The sequence below is a fragment of the Marmota marmota genome, unplaced genomic scaffold, assembly GCF_001458135.2.
Source record: "Marmota marmota marmota unplaced genomic scaffold, marMar, whole genome shotgun sequence".
NCBI classification, from domain to species: domain Eukaryota; kingdom Metazoa; phylum Chordata; class Mammalia; order Rodentia; family Sciuridae; genus Marmota; species Marmota marmota.
This window is the reverse complement of record NW_025999982.1, coordinates 4,719,095-4,735,673: the sequence shown is the minus strand read 5'-3', so window position 1 is coordinate 4,735,673 and position 16,579 is coordinate 4,719,095. Positions and strand designations below refer to the sequence as shown.

The 16,579-nt window shown below is 40.7% G+C and overlaps 1 protein-coding gene across 5 annotated transcripts in view; it reads left to right on the top strand.

Moving 5' to 3' along the window:
• The first annotated feature begins 9,443 nt into the window (after positions 1–9,443).
• Positions 9,444–16,579, top strand: part of Stk38 (serine/threonine kinase 38) — a 51,110-nt gene continuing 43,974 nt past the window's right edge. For 2 of the 5 annotated variants that reach the window (XM_048805200.1, XM_048805199.1), the window contains exons 1-2: positions 11,868–12,000; positions 15,436–15,506. In XM_048805200.1, the coding sequence (XP_048661157.1) occupies positions 15,467–15,506 (40 nt within the window). In that variant the 5' untranslated portion in view covers positions 11,868–12,000; positions 15,436–15,466. Of the gene's footprint in view, positions 9,548–11,842; positions 12,001–15,435; positions 15,507–16,579 lie in introns of those variants that run through there. The other 3 variants (XM_048805201.1, XM_015487651.2, XM_015487652.2) reach the window with 3 other exon arrangements.

Genomic DNA, 16,579 nt, shown 5'->3' with positions numbered 1-16,579 from the left:
TGCTTCCCCTGTTCTCCTTCCTCTGCTCTACTGGTCTTCCTTTCACTCCCCTATGTTTTGAAGTGGGTGGGGGTACCAGGGATTGAATTCGGGGGCACTCGACTCCTGAGCCACATCCGCAGTCCTATTTTGTATTTTATTTAGAGACAGGGTCTCACTGAGTTGCTTAGTGCCTCACAGTTGCTCAGATTGGCTTTGAACTTGTGATCCTCCTGTCTCAGCCTCCTGAGCCAATGAGATTACAGGTGTGCATCACTGTATCCGACTTTCACTCCTCTATTTTTGATTGGTACTTTCTACATATACATAAATGTGAAACTCCCTTTGATATCTTTATTTTTAAAATTTTTTTTGTAGTTGTAGATGGACAGAATGCCTTGACTTTATTTGTATATGGTGCTAAGGATCAAATCCTGTGCCTCACACATGCTAGGCAAGCGCTCTGCCACTGAGCTACAGCCTCAGCCCTTTTTGATATCTTTATATATGCATATAATATGATTTTATTAAATTAAATCATATTTCTTCCCTTTTCCCGTCCTTCCTCCCTTCCTCTCCTTCTACTCTACTGATCTTCTCCTATATATTTATGATATCTAATCCCTCCCACTGCCTTATTTCCCTTATTTTGGTCTAGTTTCCACATTTGAGTTAGGCACTGTGGCACATGCTTGCAATCCCAGCAGCTTGGGAGGCTGAGGCAAGAGGATCACAGGTTTGAAGCCAGCCTCAGCAACTGTAAGCAATCTAGGGATAACCTGTCTCTAAACAAACAAGCAAACAACAAACAAAAAGGGCTGGGGATATGGTTCAGTGGTTAAGTGCACTGGTACCAAAAAAAAAAAAAAAAAAAAGAATTGTTGATCATGTTAATGCACATNTTTAGAAAGAGTGAGAGAGTGAGAGAGAGAGAATTTTTTAATACTTATTTTTTTTAATTTTCGGCGGACACAACATCTTTGTCTGTATGTGGTGCTGAGGATCGAACCCAGGCCGCACGCATGCCAGGCAAGCGCGCTACCGCTTGAGCCACATCCCCAGCCCCTTTCTGGCTTCTTTCTTTCTCCTCCGCCTTCTTCTCCTCCTCCCTCCTCCTCCTCCTCCTCCTCTTTTTCTTCTTCTTAAATATTTTTTTTCAGTTGTAGAAGGATACAATACCTTTATTGTGTTTACTTATTAATATGTGGTACTGAGGATCTAACTTAGTGTCTCACACTTGCCAGGCAAGCACTCTACCACTGAGCCACAACCCCAGCTCTATGACTTATTTCACTTAGCATAATGTTCTCCATTTTCATCCATTTCTTGGCAAATGCCATTATTTCACTCTTATTTTTTTTTAATATTTATTTATTTATTTTTTTAGTTGTACACAATACCTTTATTTTGTTTATTTATTTTTATGTGGTGCTGAGCATTGAACCCAGGGCCTCACACGTGCTAGGCAAGCACTCTACCGCTGAGCCACAATCCCAGCCCCTCATTCTTATTTTTGGCTGAGTAAAATTCCCCTGTGTAAATATACCACAGTTTCCTGATCCATTCATCTATTTTTTTAATATTTATTTTTTAGTTGGACACAATATCTTTCTTTCTTTCTTTCTTTCTTAAATATTTAATTATTTATTTATTTGGCGGACACAACATCTTTGTTTGTATTGTAAGGGTCCGGCGAAGCATCGGAGAAAGAGACCACCAAGAGACCACTCATGCAATTGGCAGAAGGGGATTTATTGATCCAGCATGCTGGGGCTCCGTGCCCACTCAAGAAGAGAGAGCAGCCCAGAGCCCAGAGCAGGGGTTGTGCAATGCTTAAGTACACTTTTTGGGGAGGGCGGGACTTTACATACATCACAGTCTCCTTTAACAAATCATCATACACCGGGGGAAAGTCAAACAACAACTCCCAAACATGATTAGTTCATTCATTGGCGGGAACAGGTCAGGCTGGAGTGATAGGTCATTCCTAAGGAGGGGGTTACATTCAAACTGATTGGTTTAGGCCCTGCGATGCCTACGTGCAAGATCGCACAGGGCCCTTAAGTTATTAAACAACCAGGCAGTCAGGGGAAATATTTACTGGGCGGTTCCAAGCATTGTCTTAACAGCTACAGGAATTTCAGATTTTGCATGTAGCATAGGAACTTAACAATACCTGGTCCTTTACATTTTAACTCAGGCCTTGCAGCTTAGAAACTTTACAATGCCCGGTCTTTTATACTTTAACTTCAATTTCTTTTACCCTTACAGTATGTGGTGTTGAGGATCGAACCCGGGCCACACACATGCCAGGCAAGCGCGCTACTGCTTGAGCCACATCCCCAGCCCCATATTTATTTATTTTTATGTGTTGCTGAGGATCGAACCCAGGGCCTCACATGTCCTAGGCAAGCGCTCTACTGCTGAGCCACAACCCCAGCCCCCATTCATCTATTTTTTTTTCCATTTAATTCAACTTTATTTTTCAAATGTTAATCACAAATCACTAAATTGATTTTACAATACATTAATAGATCATGTTCCACAATTGGAAAGACTATGGATTAAAATATACCTAGTTTCACTCAGTACTTTGAAATTACTTTTCAGGGCTCATTCATCTATTTTTTAAATATGTTTTTAGTTGAGGGACTGGGGCTGGGGCTCAGTGGTAGAGTGCTTGCCTAGCACGTGTGAGGCACTGGGTTCGATCCTCAGCACCACATAAAAGATAAAATAAAAGTATTATGTTCACTTATAACTAAAAATATTTTTTAAAATGTTTTTACTTGGAGATGTACACAATACATTTATTTTGTTTATTTATATTTATGTGGTGTGAGGATGGAACCCAGTGCCTCACGCATGCCAGGCAAACACTCTTCCACTGAGCCCCAGCCCCAGGCCCTCATTCATCTATCGATGGGCATCCAAGTTGATTCCACAATTTGGCTATTGTGTATTGTGCTGCTATAAACATTGAAGTGGCTATGTCGCTACAGTCATGGTGACTTTAGTTCTTCTGGATAAATACCAAGGAGTGGAATAGCTGGGCCACGTGGTGGTTCCATTCTTAGTTTTTGGAGGAATCTCCACATTGCTTTCCAGAGTGGCTTTACTAATCTACAGTCCCCCCAATGTTCAGTGAACTTTTTCCCCCACACCCTCGCCAGCATTTACTATTATTCGATGTACTCTTGATAACTGCCGTTCTGACTGGAGTGAGATGAAATCTTAGTGTAGTTTTGATTTGCATTTCCCTGATTGCGAGAGACACTGAACATTTTTTTCATATATTTGTTGGCCACCTGCATCTGAGAAGAAGGAATTCTACCTCAAGAGGGCAACATAGGCCAGTGGCAGTGGTGCGTACCTGTGATTCCAGTGACTCAGGAGGCTGAAGCAGGAGGATCACAAGTTTGAGGACAGACTAGCAAGACCCTGTGTCAAGATAAAAAATAGAAAGGACTGGGGATGTAGCTCAGTGGCAAAGCAAAGCATCCCTGGGTTCAATCCCCAATACCAGAAAAATGAAAAAAAAGAGGGCAACAGAAATCCTGACTGAGTGTCCAGCTGGCTGGCCTACCCTGTGGATTTCAGACTTCAAACTTCAAACTCTGGCCTGCTTTTTCTGTCTACCCTCTATATTTTTATATACACTTTATATCATCTTTATATAGAAGTCCCCCTTTATCCTCCATTTCACTTTTCCACAGTCAATCACAGTCTGCAAATATTAAATTGAAAATTCATATTCTGAGGAAAAAAGAGCATATTCATACTTTTTTTTTTTGGTGCCAAGATTGAGCCCAGGGGTGCTTAACTACCAAGCCACATCCCTAGCCTTTTTAAAATTTTATTTTATTTTATTAGAGATAGGGTCTTGCTGAGTTGCTCAGGGCCCCTTGTTAAATTGCTGATACTAGTTTTTTTTTTTTTTTTTGAAAAGAGTTTCTAGAGGGCTTGGGGAGAGGGACTAGTAATGATCTGTTTCTTTCTTTTTTAAAGAGAGAGAGAGAGAGAGAGAGAGAGAGAGAATTTTTTAATATTTATTTTTTAGTTTTCGGCGGACACAACATCTTTGTTTGTATGTGGTGCTGAGGATCGAACCCGGGCCGCACTCATGCTAGGCGAGCGCGCTACCGCTTGAGCCACATCCCCAGCCCCTGATACTAGCTTTGAACTCAAGATCTTCCTGCCTCAGCCTCCCGAGTCGCTGGGATTACAGGCGTGCACTACCACACCCAGCATGTTGACAGAATTTTAACACATTATTATAGTTATTCTATTTTATTATTGTTAATCTGTTTGTATTTGTGTGTGTGTGTGCGTATGTATAAACCAAGGGCCTTATGCATGCTAGACAAGCACTCTATCTCTGAGAAACAGCCCCAGCCCCGCTTTTTGTTAAATATATATTTTTTAGTTGTATATGGATACAATGCCTTTATTTATTTATTTATTTTTAATTTTTTTTTTAGTTGTAGATGGACACAATATCTTTCATTTTATTTATTTATTTTTATATAGTGCTGAGGATCAAACCCAGGGTTTCGTATGTGCTAGGCAAGTGCTCTACTACTGAGCTACGACTCAAGCCCTATTTATTTATCTTTATGTGGTGCTGAGGATCGAACCCAGGTCCTCATATATGCTAAGCGAGCGCTATACCACTGAGCCATAACCCCAATCCCCCCCAGCCCCTTTTTGAAATTTAATTTTGAGACCAAGTGTTACTAAATTGCCCAAACTGGCGTCAAACTCTCCATCCTCCTGCCTCAGCCTCTTCAGTAACTGGCATTACAGGTGTGCACCACCATGCCTGGCTTGTTGTTAATCTCTTATTGCTCCTAATTTATAAATTAAACTTTTTGTCATAGGTATATATGTGTAGGAAAAAATATTGAGTAAAGCATTCCAAAAAGATGGTTTGGGGCATCTACTGGGGTTCTCTGGAGAATCCTTACGAATACAGGGAGTTCCAGGAAGGATGACACTAGAGAGAAAAATGGAGCTAACAGATTGTGAGTTTGACCATAATCTTAGAAATATAAGTTTTGGCAGAGAGCTTGCAGATAAATCAGTGATAGCCATTTAGAAACAAAACTAGGGCCAGGCATGGTGGCATTATCCTATAATACCAGAGATCTGGGAGGCTGAGGCAGGAGGATTACAAATTCAAGGCTAGCCTCAGCAATTTAGTGAGGCCCTAAACAACTTAGTTTGACCCTGTCTCAAAATAAAAAAATTCTTAAAAAAGGACTAGGGATGTAGCTTAGTGGTAAAGCACCCCTGGATTCAATCCCTAGTACCTACCACAAAAACACCCCCACCCCACCCCCCCAAAAAAAAAAAACTAGGAAAGGAAAAAAAATAAGGCAATTATTAATTCCAGGGAAAACAAAAAATGGTACAAGAAAGTAAGTTGGCTCCATTGTAAAAACTGAATATTGGTTTAAAAGGGGTGGCAGTGGTAGAAGAAGTTGTATGGAAATTATGGTATGAGTTAAATCTTCACATCCAACAAGGAAATTTAAAAAGATCTAAAATAAAAATTTAAGAAATAGCTCTCTAGTATTAATTAGAAACAAGAAGGTGAACAGTAGCAGAAACAACCACAAGTACTGAAAGCTTCTGCTAAGTAAATCTAGTGGGAGCCACTAGGGCAGGAAATTGCTGTTCACCATACGTTTTGAAGATCACCCGATCTCTTCAAGTCTGTACAAGTATTACTCTGATAATAATAAAAATGGAATCAAAAGGTCATGTGGAATCCATGTGGAAAATCTGAAAAGTATAAGAAAGAAAATAACTTTTCATAATCTCTATACTCAGAGAAAGTGTGCATTTTTTTTTGAGGAACAGAATTATTAGTTTGTGACATTAAATGGTCAAACTTTGAGGATTTAAAACAGCACAATTAGATGTATGTGAATAAGTGAGAACAGTATGATACCGTAACCATATACAGAATAATCCCATATGTGATATTTGTATTAGAAAGTAGTCTGGACCCATGCACGGTGCCACACACCTCTAATCCCAGTTACTTTGGAGGCTGAAGCAGGAGGCCTACAAACTCAAGACCAGCATCAGCAATTTAGTAAGTCCCTGTCTCAAAATAAAAAGGGCTGGGCAGGGATGTGGCTCAGTGGTAGAGTACTTGCCTAGCATGCACAAGGCCCTGGGTTGGATCCCCAGCACAATTAAAAACAAAAACAGGGCTGGGGATGTAGCTCAGTGGTAAAGTGCCCCTGGGTTCAGTACCCAGTACCCAAACAAAACAAACATAAAAATGAAAACAAAGAAAGTGGTCTGGAGGTGCAGACTAGTAATGTAGTTCAGTGGTTGAGCATGTGCTTGGCAAGCATGAGACTGTGGGTTCAATCCCCAGGATGAGCACAGGTGAAAAGAGATACCCACCAAAATGTTACTCCTTGATGGGTATGTTACCAGTGGGTAGGCGAACAAGGGTCCTTGGATGTCCAATATAAACGTCAGATCAGGCGAGGTGGGCAGTGACCAGAGGAGGCAGATTTAAAAAGGCCAACCAATGAGGCTTTATTGAGATATCACTCCTGGGTGGACAGACAAGTGTGGACAGGAGAAGGGTCTGAGAAGAAACCGCGCGGGAGCTTGACTGGACTGGACTTTTATGGGGCTTACTGCAGGAAGGGAAGGGCTTGGGACAGGAAAAGGTGTTTTTAGAGTCCCTTGTCCCATTGGAGTTGGTCAGGGGATCTGGCTGAACTCCAGGATTGGCCAGGGGGTCCTGCTGATTGACAGGCGTTTCCGCAGGCACCTGATTCATGTTTCTTTCCCCTGCAGGCTGCTTTGTTCTAAGTCGCCACCACTGACCTAACAATAAGGATGCCCTCATTCTCAGGGTTGTATATGAGTGCAGGGGTGGCCTCGAAGAGTGTTTCCTTAAATGTGCCCTAAAGTCTCACAGCATCACCCTACAGGATCATGGGCACATTCCCCTTATTTTTCACCAAAATACATGTTCAAGTTCCTTGCTACGCCAAGCATGGAACTTGCACCAGCGGCATTAGCATCACTCAAGGGCTTGTTCGGAATGCAGAATCTTGGCTCTGCCCCAGACCATTTGAACTGGAATCTGCATTTGGTGTTGTGGTGGTGGAGGTATTGGGGATCAAATCCAAGATCTCATGCATTCTGGGCTAAGCTACATCCCTAGTCTTAGAATGTGCATTTTCACCAAATTTCAGGGGATTTGTGTGCACTTCTAGTGTGTAGCCAGACCAATTCCTGTCCTCCTATGGAAGGAACATGCATATTCAACTGCTGCCATTTCCCCCAGTGGGTGGGGCACACACTGCAATGGGCTAAAACAACCTGTCAATCTGAGAGCTGTGGTTCTTCCCAAGAGGCTGAGATACCGCTGGTCACATAAGTGATTCCCTTAGGACAAAGAACGATTTGGGACAAAGTTTAAAGAGAAAGGAAAGGCTACTGGGTCAGAAACTGAGGAAAACAGCAAGATAAAAAATTCTCACCAAATAACTGAAGTCCCATGTGGAAGAATGATTTCGTACGCTAGAACATTGTATTTTTTCCCCCAATAGTTTTTGAGAAACCTGTTATAAAACTGAGAAAAGCCTGGGGCTGGGGATATAGCTCAATTGGTAGAGTGCTTGTCTTGTATGCACAAGGTCCTGGGTTCAATCCCCAGCAGTGCCAAAAAAACAAACAAACAAACAAAAAACCTGAGAAGCCTTGATCAAGTGAATGATATTGAAGGCAGAGACAATATAGAATAGGAATATATAGGTACTGTCTCTGGTCAGCGTTCTCATTAACCAGAAAACCATAAGGGTGGTTCTGCTGTATGTCAATTCTTCAAATAGATTAGTTATATGAAAAGAGAAGAGCAAGATAATATATACTATCATAGTAGACATTATTAGCTGGATAACCGAACTTTTATTCCCAACCTCTGTCTTCTTCCCTAACTCCATTGCAGAATAAAAAAGCACTTTTTATGAAAGTTATTATTCTCTTGATTAAAGTGAAAGGTCCAGTTGTAAATACATAAGTTGTGTATCTTTATATATACATATATTTAGTTGTAATTGGACACAATACTTTATTTTTATTTATTTTATTTTTTTTGTGGTGCTGGTATTATTTACTCAAATAATACCAAGGTTTTCTCTGATATTTTGTGGCAATCTTTTTTTTTTTTTCGATACTAGGGATTAAACCCAGGGGGTGGTCTACCACTGAGCTACATACCTAATCTTTTTATTTATTTATTTATTTTGAGACAGGGTCTCACCAAGTTATCCAAGTTGGCCTTAAACTTGTGATCCTCCTCCCTCAGCCTCCTGAGTCACTGGGGTCCCAGGCATGTGTGATTGCATCAGACTTTTGTGTTGTCATACTGGGGATTCTACTCAGGGCCTTGTACATGCTATCCAGTGCTCTACCACTGAGCTACATCTTCAGCTCTTTTGTGGCAATTATATTGATTAGTTAATTGTGCTACTAGGGATTGAACCCAGGGGTTACCAATGAGCTACATCCCCATCCTTTTTATTTTCTTATTTTGAGACAGGGTTTCATTATGTCACCCAGACTGGCCTCACACTTGCTATCCTCCTGCTTCAGCCTCTTGAGTTATAGGCTTGGCTACAGTACCTGGCTTTTGCAGCAAATTTAAAATGGTGAGAGTCTATCTAGTCTTTTGGGTCTATGGCTTTAACCCCTGGTACTTCAAATGATGTCACGAAGTGCAGGTGACTTTGCCATACAATCTGTACAATGAATAAAATTACAGCAATGTTACACATTTTTATTTTCAGAAGCCCTTGGACAAGGATAACAAGAGGCTATTGCATTGGTTAGAGTTATTAAGTGCAAATTAAACAAACTAACTCTGGCCAATTGATACAAAAAAGGACTTTTAAACAAAGATATTGAAGCCAGGCATGGTGGCCCTTCCCTATAATCCCAGCTACTCAGGAGGCTGAGGCAGGACAAGAAGTTAGTGGGCAGGCTAGGCAACTTACAGAGACCATCTCAAAAATAAAATTAAAAAGGGGAGGGATATAGCTCAATGGTGGAGTACCCCTCGGTTCAATCTCTAGTACTGATTTTATATATATATATATATATATATATAAAGGAAGACATTGAAAAAGGAAAAATAAAAGGTACTGAGTTGTGTGCAGAATTCCAGGGACAACCAGAGAGTCAGGCCTACTGTTAAAGCATGCAAGAACAGGCCTAAAGGTGCTGGGGTTGATGTGTTGGTTGCCAGGTATCCTCAGCACCACATAAAAATAAATAAATAAAATAAAGATATTAAAAAAAAAAAAAAAAGAATAGGCCTAAAATCACACTGATGATTTAGTCTAATGAAGAAACTGCTGTCCCCTCTCCTCGGCCCAGATCTTGAAGGTGATATGGCCGATACCACTGACGGTTGATATGCTGGTTGCCAGGTACACATCAACTTCAAAATCTATATGAAGTATCCACCACCCTCACCAGAATGAACTGAGTGATCTTTCCAGAACCCGGGCAGGGATGAGATGAACAGGTAAGCAAAACATTGTTCCTTGGGTACAAGATTTAAGAGATGGGGGGTTGGAAAGCTCAGTGTAATCAAGATAAGTAATATTTCAATGCCATATTAAAAAAATAAAAATGAAAAACACTTTATGATGAACAAAATATCAAAATTAAAAATAAAGGCAAGGGCTGGGGTTATGGCTCAGGGTAAAGTACTGGGTTCAATCCTCAGCACCATATAAAAAATAATTAAAGGTTTTATGTCCATCTTACAACTAAAAAAAGTATTAAATAAAAATAAAGGCAAGATCTCACAATACTAGGATGAGAGAGAGGCAAGCGCAGGTTAGATCATCTTAGTTTCCAACTCATTGTCTGGGGTGGATGTAAGCAATTAGTAGCATCTAGGTGCCGTGTCCTCTATCTGCCAGGGAGACTAGAAGACAGGATATATCAAATTTTCAGTTTTGATGATGAGAAGAGGGGTATTCTACCATTGGGCTACATCCCAACTCCTTGGTAATAAGAAAGGAGTTCAGTTGCTTGGGTGGCAAAAAGAACAAAAATGATTCCCACCAACTCGAGAGGCTGAGGCTGGAGGATTGCAAGTTCAGGTTTAGCTTCTGCAGTTTAGCTGAGACTCTGTTTCAAAAAAAGGCTGGGGATGTAGTTCAGTGGCTGAGTAACCCTGGATTCAATTCCCAGTACTGAAAACAACAATGACACCACCTACTATAATTTTTGGAGCCTTGATAAAATTTCATCTCTTGGGTTCATGAAAGGAGATCAGCAAGAATATTCTTGCTATTTTGGGGAAAACTTTAATGTTTATTAGAGTTGGGGTACAGACAAATTGATATAAGATAACTGAGAACAGAGAATGTAATTCTCTGAAACTGGGAAGGTTTCAAGGAGAAGGTAAGGTTTGAGCTGGATTTCAGAAGAAGGAAAAACAGGGGAAGAAGAGCATTGGATCTGCAGTCAGGAAATAGGGTTCCCTGCTTGGCTACTACTGGTCTTAGTAGCTATGAGAATTCAAGCAGATCACTTAGCTTCTCTATTTATAGTTTATCTGTAAAAACTCACCCTATGCGACCTGCTTAAGAATTGTGATGATCAACTGAGACTGAATGAGTACAAGCTATTCCTAAACTGTAAAGTATTAAGTAAATGTTTGACTGTTATTCAGTGGCTAATTAAGGATGGATAAGATTTTGAAAGGTGGCTTTGAGGAAGAGATACATCTGGGCAGAGAATGAAAGGTAGAGTGATTTTCTCTGAGGCTAGCGAAAAGGAAACCGGGCTTTGACAAAGAGAGCAGTCAACTCAAGGCCTGTCTTTTTCACACCATTAAGAGGAACCCTGGGACCTGTACATCCACGAAGGAGAAAACCAAGTCCCAGGGTCTCATCACAGTTGTAGGAGAATGGGGAACCATAATACCACAAAATGTGGGAGAATGACTGAGAGCACATACTTTGTCACTTCCTAAATTGCAGGGACAAGGTCTAACTCATCTTTGTTTCCAGAAGTCTGACACTGTGCTCAATTCACAGGGATTGAATCAGTGTTTAAATGCTAGTGAACTTTGGACCTACCTTGGTCCAAGTAGTCGGGTAGCATTTAAAAGCAGTTTTTTTTTTTGTGTGTGTGTGTGTGTGTGCACAGTGGGACACTCTCCCAGCAGCCATAGCCTAAACCTATGAAGCTCACCTGATCCCAGGTAGAGCACATTAACTTTTACTTTAAGGAAGAGTAGGTGGGGTGAAGAGTTCCAGCCAACTTACTGCTTGCTACAATGATAGGAAATCAAGGAGGGTGGAGAAAACTATACGATGATTATATTTCATAGAATTACACACATACTCACACACCCTCACAGAAATACATACCAAACTGGCTAAATCCGAGTAATGTTTGTCATACAGCTAATTGTATTTTGCCAATGTCAATTTCCTGGATTTGATAATGCTGTACCTTATGTAAGATGTTGAGAGAGGCTGGGTGGGTGTTGGGTATACGGAACTTCTCTGTATTAATTTTGTAACTTCTTGTGCGCCTACAATTATTTCAAAACAAAAAGTAAAAATCCAAAACAAAACAAGGGGAACTTCCCCAGTCCAGCCCACCCCGAGACCGCCCCAAACCGCACACCGCGCAGTTCGGCAACCCAGCCTCGCGGCCGCGACTCGCGCACGCGCAGTTTCTGTCCCGGGCCGCCGCGGCAGCCCCTTTCAGCGGCCGGGGACCGGTTGCCTTGGCCCCTCTGTGCCGCCGTCTTTTCCGGCAGTTGGGGCGCTTCCTGTTGTCCTTCTCCCGCAACCGCTGCACCGCGCCTACCTCAGAGCCGCTCGAGAGTCCCATCCCTTCTTCTGGCCGGCCGGCTGCTGCCACTGAGGCTTCTCCGGTTCTCGCGTCGAGACCGCTGGCCGGGCGGGCGCCTGCGGCTGTCAGCCGCCAGCCCTGCCTCCCCGGGCTCTGGTGAGTGTCTGGCTGACGCCGTCTCCGCGCCATCCCGGGCTTTCCCTTCATCTCGCCCTCTTCTCGACTCCTTCTGGGCTCTCCCCTCCCTCTGGCGCCCTCTTTCTAGCCCTGTCCTTTGAGCCCCTCGGCCCCCTCCTCAGCCTCCTGACAGTCTCCCGAGACTCCTTGTGGTCCTCTCCACATTTCCCAGTCTCAGGCTCCCCACCCTGGCTGGCCTTTCTCTTTCTCTGTGTGCAGTCGGGGCGGGGAGCCAGGCTCTCCTTTCCATGTTGCCAGCTTTGTCTGCTCGCTGCCAACTATCAGTTCCCCCTGGGATCTCGGTCATCACGATTTTTCACCTCCTTTTCCTTTATCTGGGGTTTAAGAACCCGGGAACCGTTGTTCCAGGTAGAGAAGTCGAAAGCCCACTTTGGAGTGGTTTGGTTAGTTTTAGGATAGTGGGTTTCTGATAGTTTTAAAATCACCGAAAATGTAGGGAAGGCATTTAAGGAAGAGGTGGAAAAGGAACGGAGCCGAAAGAAAGGAAAAAAGTCAATAAGAAGTTAGAGGAAATTCTGTGTTGGAAAATGTGCATAATGGCTAATAGACCAGATTTCCCTTTGCACTCTGAGATACCTAAAAGACATGACAGGGAACTTATCTTTCTGTAAAACATACAAAGGAAGGTCGGAGTGAAGTAGACCTAATGCTGCCTCTTCCTTTCAGCTCACTTGGCTGTGAATTAGCTGACTGGTACATATGGTTCCCCAAACACAAAACCACCACCACCACCACAAGAACAGATTTCCCTCTGCACCCCAAACATAGGTAGCAGCTCCCCCTTCTATGAGGACAGCTCCATCCTCCAACTCAGCATACAAAGTCAGCTCTATCCCAACCCTCCCCCATCATACATACATACTCTCATCTCCTAGGAATGGACATCAAAAATGAATATTTTTCCTAGTTAATGTTTTTTAAAGGTGCTTATTAAGTGCACAGCACTATGTATGAGATGGGGCAAGAATATTAAAACAAGTATAGGCGGGCTGGGGCTGTAACTCAGTGGCAAAGCACTTGCCTAGCGTGTGTGAGGCACTGGGTTCGATCCTTAACACCATATAAAAATAAAAAAAAAAAATAAAGGCATGCTGTCCATCTACAACAACAACAACAACAAAAAAAAAAAAAGTAAGAAAAAAAAAGAGTATAGGACACAGTGTTTGCTTTCCAATGGCTTAAGGTTCAGGATAGATCAGACATAGATGTGACTCTTAAGGAAGTCTTAGCCCCAAGGTTGAATTATCCAAATGAGAGATAATGAATTGTTAGTCACAAAGAAGTAAAGTATTGGTGAAAGAAAGGTTATTTATGGAAGTAACAGTAGCATTATAAAATCAGCCAGCCAAACTAATGTCTAGTTTGAATAAAACTGTGGTTTTTATTTGACCATCTTTTGAGTGCTTCTGATTTTTATGAGGATCACATGCTTTCACAGATTTTTAAAAACTCTGAAGGATTTCTCACCTTCCTATTACTCCCTAATTCTTCAGGGTTGAAGGAAAATGGAATACATAGGACAAGGAGTCCAGTGGCTTGTGGGTTAGGGCAGGAAGATGCGACTTATGGAAAGCATGAGGTAAAGCCCCTTCATATAAAAAGTGCTTGGTTGGCCTAGTCAACCTATAAATCGCTATTGGGCAATATTAATTGAATTTTTGATTACAAGTTATTGGAATTAGGCTAAATCTTATATGTGTGGAAGAAGAGAAGGAAGAGGAAGATTTGAAGGCAGATCAAAAGAAACAACTTTCACCTTTACATTAGAGACTGTATGTGAAGATTGAAATGTGACTGTATGTGAGGCTGTATGCTAAAGAATTTGTTGGCCTGATGTATGAGTATCTTTGAGTACACTTAATATCCTGTTGACCCATTTTTTTTTTTTAACGTGTGTGGTCCTAGGAAGTGAACCCAGAGATGCTTTACTACTGAGTTATATCCCCAGCTGTTTTTGTTTTTTTGAGACAGAGCCTTCCTAAATTGCTGAGGCTGGCCTCAAATTTGCAATCATCCTGCTTCAGCCTCCAGAGTTGCTGGGATTGCAAGCTTGTGTCACCAAGCCTGACTCCTGTTGATCTTTTTAAGTTTAGGATACTAACAGTGACTTAAATGAATCAAAACTTTTTGGGGCTGGAGTAGTGGCTCAGGGGTAGAGCACTTGTCTGGCATGTGTGAGGTCCTGGGTTTGATCCTAAGCACCACAAATAAATAAATAAATAAAGAAAGAAAGAAAGTAAAAAAATCTATTAAAACAAAACAAAAACCTTTTTTTCCATTTTTTTATGTACTTATTAGTGTAAATATACTTTGTTCTTTTAGTTTTGTTGACAACAAAAAATCATTTACATGCTCATTTCACATTTATTAATTGCATTGTTTGTCTTAGACTTAAATACTCTCAGGTTGTCATATTTTCCTGTTGAAATAATTTCATTTGTTAAAATGTAACTACATTTATGTAAAGCGTCTCCAGAAATTTTTGAACAAGGAATAGTCCTCAGCTCTCTCTTGCTTTTGACTTCGTTTTTAGATCTGGTTTTAACTTTCTTTCCAAACGCACTGTAGAGTGCATGTGGTTTTCATTGTGGGTGGAGGGTTCACAGACTGACAAATAAGGAACCACACCCAAGCTTCATAAACCAGAGGTTTTATAAAATTCCTCTACTGATACTCAAAAAGCATTTGAATTTGCTCTGGTATTAGTAGAAACTTTCCCATTTTAAAAATACAGTAAAGTAGCTCTGAACATAATATCTTTTAAAAATATTAGTGCATTTTAATTATTTAGAATAATGAGTTTCATTGTGGCATATTCTTACATGCAAATAACTTCCTTTGATCATATCCAATCTCTATTCTCTTCTTTATTCTCCCTCTCCCTGCAATGCCTTGAATTTGTTATTACTTTTTTTTTTTTTTTTTTTTTTTTAAGTATTGGGAATTGAACCCAGGGCACTCTACACTGTACTCCTAGTCCTTTTTATTTTTTATTTTGAGACAAGGTCTTGCTAAGTTGCTGAGGGTTTCAAAAAGTTGCTGAGACTATCTTCCTGATGCAGCTTCCCAAGTTGCTGGAATTACAGGGCCATGTCACCATGCCTGGCTTACTGATCATTTTTGCACCTCATGAATCAAAATGTTTGACACTGCCAGGTGTGGTGGTGCACACCCATAATTCCAGTGACTCCTGAGGTTGTGGCAGGAGGATCACAAGTGCAAGGCCAGCCTCAGCAATTTAGCAAGACCCTATCTCAAGATAAAAATAAAACAGCTGGAGATATAGTTCAGTGGTAAAGCACCCCTGGGTTCAATCTCAGTAAAAAGGAGCTACATTCCCAGCCCATCCCCACTTTTATTTATTTATTTATTTTAAAAATATTTATTCTTAAGTTTTAGGTGGACACAGTATCTTTACATTTATATGGTTCTGAGGATCGAACCCAGGGCCTTGTGCATGCTAGGTGAGCACTCTACCATGAGCCACAACCCCCAGCCCCTTTTATTTATTTTTTACTTTTTTTTGAGAGAGGGTCTTGTTAAGTTAACTCAGGCTGACCTTGAACTTGTGATCATCTTGTATCAGTCTTCCAAGCTGCTTGGCAGGCATGTGTCACTGTGACTGGTGGGATTTTTTAAAACATGATTTTCACCTTAGTATCTTGTTTAAATACTGCTAATGTTAAGCCTTTTTTCTTAGTAATAGCAAGTGTTTGCACAATCCTTATATGCTTTAATTTAATCCATGAAACAATTTAAAAATCCGCTAAGTATTAAGAGGCAAAACCTTGAGTCCTCAGTGGCTCATGCTTCTAATCCCAGCTACAGGAGAGACTGAGGCAGGAGGATGGAGATTCAAGGCCAACCTTCGAAACTTAGAGAAACCCTGTCTCAAATAAGATTTAAGGGGAAAAAAAAAAAAGGCTGGGGATTTAACTTAGAATTTAATCCCTTGTACCACAAAATAGAATATATATATATATATTTTTTTTTTTTTAACTCTTTTTTTTTTTTAATATTTATTTTTTAGGTGTAGATGGACACAACACAATGCCTTTATTTTTATGTGTTGCTGAGAATCGAACCTGGGTCCTGCTTATGCTAGGCAAGCTTTCTACTGCTGAGCCAGAATCTCAGCCCAAGAATATATTTTAATTGTCTTATTATTTCATTTTAGGCTTTTTCATACTTCCAGTTCTGTTATATATTCACATTATTTCTGGTTTTTCTTTGTCATTGTAATGTTGCATTGAACCCCATTACTTGTGAATCTTTATGGATCTATTTTAATTTCTTCAAGATTTCCAATTTCTACAGTAAAACAAAATCTGTGACTAAAATGATTATTTGTACATATATATGTGCTCTGACATAGCCTTAAGGTATTTGATAAATATTTGTTAATTATTTGAATTTATAAGTTAAAGATCTATAAATGAAACAATATTACAAAGGGTATTACAAATATATTTTACGTCTTTTTTCTTTTGTGGTCCTGGGGATTAAACTCAGGCCTGTTACCACTTAGCAACACCCC